The 6,000-nt window shown below is 56.5% G+C and overlaps 1 protein-coding gene across 7 annotated transcripts in view; it reads right to left on the reverse strand.

Moving 5' to 3' along the window:
* Window positions 1-4,889, reverse strand: part of gclc (glutamate-cysteine ligase, catalytic subunit) — an 83,169-nt gene extending 78,280 nt beyond the window's left edge. For 2 of the 7 annotated variants that reach the window (XM_078213249.1, XM_078213251.1), the window contains exons 1-2: window positions 4,283-4,490; window positions 3,911-4,069 (exon numbers count right to left, since the gene is read on the reverse strand). In XM_078213249.1, the coding sequence (XP_078069375.1) occupies window positions 3,911-4,060 (150 nt within the window). In that variant the 5' untranslated portion in view covers window positions 4,061-4,069; window positions 4,283-4,490. Of the gene's footprint in view, window positions 1-3,910; window positions 4,070-4,282; window positions 4,596-4,783 lie in introns of those variants that run through there. The other 5 variants (XM_078213246.1, XM_078213250.1, XM_078213247.1 and 2 more) reach the window with 5 other exon arrangements.
* Window positions 4,890-6,000: the final 1,111 nt, after the last annotated feature.

Genomic DNA, 6,000 nt, shown 5'->3' on the forward strand with positions numbered 1-6,000 from the left:
TATCTTCGGGAGGCAGCAGAGATCTCCAACGCGGGGAGTATGTGGGATGAAAGCACGGAGGGTGCTCTGAAAGTCCGGATCAAAGGTCTTGATCAGTCTGTTGAGTTGACGGGTGTGTTCTTTAGTCGGATCTGCGGATAACTGTCAGTGTTCCTCGTTGTTCAGTTGTCGGTACACTTCTTTGCAGTAATCCGTTCTGCTCAGTATGACGATGGCCCCTCTTTTGTCTGCTGGTTTAATGACAATGTTGCGGTTGGTCTTGAGAGCGCGGATGGCGTTGCGTTGCGCTTGGGTGATTTTCGGGGCTGTCTTGAGAGTGCGGCTGATGAATTTGACACACCTCCTGATGGTTTGGGCATACATGTCAAGTAGAGGGCAGCGGCCTTCTGGAGGAGTCCAATTCGACTCTTTCCTCTTCGGATGCACTGCGGATCTCTGTCGGCTGTTCCGGTTCATTGGCTGTCTCATTGTGTTCGCTGTTAGCCTCTTGGGGTTTGTGGAAGAACTCCCGCAGCCTCATTCGCCTGATGAATTCCTCTGTGTCTGCTGCGAGACTGATTTTGGTGGTGGGGCAAAAATTGAGCCCTCAGCTGCGAACTTCGATTTCATCTGGTTGAAGTGTGTAGTCGGACAAGTTGACAATGGACTTCCCTGCAGTGGTACTGTTTTCTACTGTGGTAGGCTTGGTTGCTGCTGGTGGTGATGCCGAGTTTCTCAAGTTTCCTGTTCTTGGTGTGCATGTAGATGGTGTAGTTCCTTTCTCGTCTGCTTGGCAAAGTTTCGCAACTGGTCTGCGCCCTGAACGCAAGTTGAGAATATAGATTCTATCTTGGCTTCCAGGCTGTGGCTTTTGATGTGGAGCTGGTGTATGAGGTGGTTGAGGAGTGAGAGAGGTGCGACGGCAAAGTCTCTCAGCGTAGTCTGTGTTATAGGTTGACCTGCCTTGGTCTCAACCGGGATCTTGGGTTCATGTCACACTATCTGTAACCCCCACAACTTGCCTGGACTTGCAAAATCCCACTAGCTGTCCTGTCTGGAGACAATACACATCTCTAACCTGTGCTTAATGCTCTCTCCACTCATTGTCTGTACCTTTAAGACTTGATTAGCTGTATTAGCATTGATTAGCATTCCAATCATTATTCTGTAAATTGAGTTTGTGTCTCTATGCCCTGCTTGTGAGCACATCTCCCACTCCACCTGACGAAGGAGCAGCACACTCCGAAAGCTAGTGGCATTTGCTACCAAATAAACCTGTTGGACTTTAACCTGTTGTTAGACTTCTTACTGTGTTTACCCCAGTCCAACGCCGGCATCTCCACATCACTAACCGAATAGGGCAGTAGAGCCAGAAGCTCTCATCACATTTGAAAAAACACTTGGATATGCACTGAGATGCAGTAAACACAGAGCTATGGACCGAGAGGTGGTTATTAGGCTGAACAGATCTTTTTTCAGCTTATATGGATCCGATGTGCAGAATAGCCACGATCGTTCCATGTTTCTACGAGCTTGTAATTCTTTCACAGACCAATTCAGAGAGTCCCAATTCCCCATAACCTTGTGTGTTTCCTGCTCCAAGTATTTATCGAATTCCTTTTCATAGAATATCATAGAATCCCTACAGTGCAGAAAGAGGCCATTTGGCCCATCGAGTCTGCACTGACCACAATCCCACCCAGGCCTTACCCCTATATCCCTACATATTTACCCACTAATCCCTCTAACCTCCGCATCCCAGGACACCAAGGGGCAATTTTTAGCATGGCCAATCAACCTAACCCGCACATCTTTGGACTGTGGGAGGAAACCGGAGCACCCAGAGGAAACCCACGCAGACACGAGGAGAATATGCAAACTCCACACAGACAGTGACCCGAGCCGGGAATCGAACCCAGGTCCCTGGAGCTGTGAAGCAGCAGTGCTAACCACTGTACTACCGTGCCGCCCTAAAGCTACCACATGCAACAACCAGATATAAACCAAGGATCAGCCTACTGTAAAATTGAGGTGGAGATGCCACATTGAACTGGGTTGGGCACAGTAAGAAGTGTTGAGAGACTTGTTACTCTAAAATTGACATGAAAAATCTCATTGCCCTCTTTTTAGGTCAAACCAAATAAACAAACTCAGATTAAGTCAGGACAAAGTAAAAGGGGCAGCTCCCCAAAAAGGAGGGGGAACAGCCCGAACAGAAATCAAAGTACAAAGGAAACTTAAAAACATCAAATTACAATATTATTAGGGTCAATAACACACCCCAACCCCTGCGGTGCCCAGTGGGCACGGAAGGCGTCAACCACGCCCGTGGACACCGCATGCTCCCTCTCCAGGGACACACCGCCACGAACGTAGCCGCGGTAGAGGGGCAGACAGTCAGGATGGACGGCCCCCTCGATTGCCCGCTGCCTCGACCGGTAAATGGAATGTTTCGCCAGGCCCAGGAGTAGGTTCACGAGGAGGTCGCCATCCCGACGCTCCCCTCTCTGCACCGGGTGTTCGTAGATCAGGAGCGTGGGACTGAAGTGCAAACAAAACATCAATAAAAGGTTCTTTAGGAAAACAAAAAGGGAGTGCAGCCTAAGACACACAACATAGACATGGTCCATGGACTCCACAAGGCCACAGAAAGGGCAGTCTTCGGAGCCCGTGAACCAGTGAATCCTACGGTTGTGCGGCACTGCTGCATGCATCACCCTCTACCCCAGGTCCCCGATGTAATTGGGGGAGATCCCTCCGTAGAGGGACCTCCAGCGGGGACCTCCGCCGCCCGGCGGCAACAAGGTCCAGGTGTATCCGGGCGACAGGCGAGGAGGCGGTAGTGGAAGGTGTGCAGCAGCAGCCCGCACAGGAAACGCCTCCGCACAGTAGAAAAAGGCACGGAGGACATTTCCGCGAGGCGGCTCAGGCTGTGGGGCACCTCACCCGAGGAGGGAGGTTGAGGTTTTGGGCCAATGTGGAATTCCGCTATGCAGGAAATAGCAGTTATACTCTCTCTGGTGACCCGACCGATATTTAGTCACTGAAACAGAGTATCCGACCATTGCCTTAGGTTTCCAATACAATGACTACATTTCAAAATTACAAGATTAGTTGTAAAGCACTGCAGAATGCCAAATTGGTGAAAGATAACTTGTTTTTCCTGTCTTCTGTACAGGAGTTCACCGGATGTTGAATGAAGGATACCTACATTGTAGAACCACCTTCTTCAGCTCCCAAGCATTCCAACTCAACCCACATTTTTCGTTATACCTTACAAGGTTTTCACAAAGTTAGGTTTTAAACAAAAATGCTCAGGAGGTCCGGCAACATCCGTGCCGAGAAAAAACGTTTTAGGCCGATAATTTTTGGTCAAAACACCCTCCCCTCTCTCCCCCAATTATTCTCTCCACTGACCCGAGGGCACTTGGAGTTTTTCCATCAGACTTCTAGCGTCGGCACTATTTAAGTACTTGAATGTTTTCGCTCCACCACCCTCCATCCTTCATAACGTTTGCCACGAAGAACGTTAGTTAACTGGGGGGAGGGGGTCTTTAGTAATGTTATGAAATTTACTTTAATGGACCATCGACGTGATGACAAGATTTGTCATGGGTTGTGAAAGCAAACCGACAGGTTGGATGTTGAGTGTGTTGACTGTGTGTTTATGGGGACCGGGGGGGGAGGGGGTCATCCTCCCCAATTGAACTATCAACTTTTCTCTTTCGAGCACTGACTAACCAAGCTGCTTGCAGCAAAGTCTATCTAGAATTTTCCATTTGTCTCCCCTCGCAGCCCATCTGGCGTGTTGGATCTCTCGGCTGTACAAGACAGAGAGAGGAGATAGTTCCAGAATGAAAACAGCACCACACACACACCGAGCCGCTGACTCAATGCTGATCGGAGACCCTTTTTGTTTTGTTTTTTTTACCTCGTCTCCCCATTTCAGCACGTCTTTCTGTCGGTCCTTCACTTTATGGTAGATGTTGAGGAACTGGATGATGCCGTGCTTGCGGACATGATCGGCGTACTTCTTCGTCTCTTCCCAGTTCAATGGCGACCCCTCCGACAGCAGACCCATAACCACCGACTGGAAAGGGGGAGAAACAGACAGAGAGAGAGGGGGGTTAGCTTCCCAAGTGCTGAAAATAACGCCGCGGCGCTCTGCACGGATAGCGGTGTTTTCAAATGTCAGTCCATAAACCGGCGCCCCCCCACCATACATTTCCAAGCCGACTCCCGAAACACAGCACAGCGACCCGGGGGACGGGCTTCCTCCGCTCCCTCGGAGCAGCATACTCACCGCTTTCGGGACCGTGGAGACTAACCAATGGACGACGCGGCTCAGCTGCCTCCCGCTCAGTGCTCCCTTGCTCAGTAACCGTGTCAAAAGCAACCTCGCACTCAATGGATGGTACCGAAACAGCACCCTGCTGCACTTCCTCCTCGCCTCTACGCGCCCAACAGCGCTGCTCACAACCTCCCCTCTCCTTGTTTCCACCGGCTCCCCCGCCCCCACCCAAACACTCACACATCACATCATCACCCGGCGCTGCTCCACCCCCTTCCCCGGATTGGTGGGCCGGCTCGAGCGCGATCATCACCCACCTGCGTCCCCCATGGGGCCACGCCCCTGCAACCGCCCAACCGCTGGTGCCCCGCCCCCTTTCCACACGTCCCGGCCCCGCCATCTCGTGCGCAATTATCAATGTGACCCTTGCCCATTTCACCCTGCTCCCCCCCCGCCCCCCTGCGCCGCAGTCTCCAGGGCAACCGCCAACGTCACGCGATACTGTTGCCCTACCGCTTTTGGCTCGTGTTTCCGATCCACGAGCCGCCTGAGCTTAACGGTTGGCGGCGACACGAGCCCGGTGACTCAGCATTTTCTTCCTGCTGGGGGCGGGGGATGGATCAGCCTGTCCGAGGGAGGGGAGGGGAGGGGAGGGGAGGGGATCAACCTGTCCGGGGGAGGGGGGGGAACAGCCTGTCGGGGGAGGGGAGGGGAGAACAGCCTGTCGGGGGAGGGGAGGGGAGAACAGCCTGTCGGGGGAGGGGAGGGGAGAACAGCCTGTCGGGGGAGGGGAGGGGAGAACAGCCTGTCGGGGGAGGGAGGGGAGAACAGCCTGTCGGGGGAGGGGAGGGGAGAACAGCCTGTCGGGGGAGGGGGAGGGGAGAACAGCCTGTCGGGGGAGGGGAGGGGAGAACAGCCTGTCGGGGGAGGGGAGGGGAGAACAGCCTGTCGGGGGAGGGGAGGGGAGAACAGCCTGTCGGGGGAGGGGAGGGGAGAACAGCCTGTCGGGGGAGGGGAGGGGAGAACAGCCTGTCGGGGGAGGGGAGGGGAGAACAGCCTGTCGGGGGAGGGGAGGGGGGAACAGCCTGTCGGGGGAGGGGAGGGGGGAACAGCCTGTCGGGGGAGGGGAGGGGGGAACAGCCTGTCGGGGGAGGGGAGGGGAGGGGAGGGGAGGGGGGAACAGCCTGTCGGGGGAGGGGAGGGGAGGGGGGAACAGCCTGTCGGGGGAGGGGAGGGGGAACAGCCTGTCGGGGGAGGGGAGGGGGGGAACAGCCTGTCGGGGGAGGGGAGGGGAGGGGGGAACAGCCTGTCGGGGGAGGGGAGGGGAGGGGGAACAGCCTGTCGGGGGAGGGGGAGGGGGGAACAGCCTGTCGGGGGGAGGGGAGGGGGAACAGCCTGTCGGGGGGGGGAGGGGAGGGGGGGGGGGGGGGAGGGGAGGGGAGGGGGGGGGGGGGGGGGAGGGGAGGGGAGGAGGGGAGGGGGGGGAACAGCCTGTCGGGGGGGGGGAGGGGGGGGGAGGGGGGGGGGGAGGGGGGGGAATGGGGGGGGGGGGGGGGGGGAGGGGAGGGGGGGGGGGAGGGGGGGGAGGGGGGAGGGGGAGGGGGGGGGGGGGGAGGGGAGGGGGGGAGGGGGGGGGGGAGGGGAGGGGGGGAGGGGAGGGGGGGGAGGGGAGGGGGGGGGGAGGGGGGGGGGAGGAGGGGGGGGGGGGGAGGGGAGGGGGGGAGGGGGGG

This window comes from Mustelus asterias, chromosome 5 (assembly GCF_964213995.1).
Source record: "Mustelus asterias chromosome 5, sMusAst1.hap1.1, whole genome shotgun sequence".
NCBI lineage: Eukaryota > Metazoa > Chordata > Chondrichthyes > Carcharhiniformes > Triakidae > Mustelus > Mustelus asterias.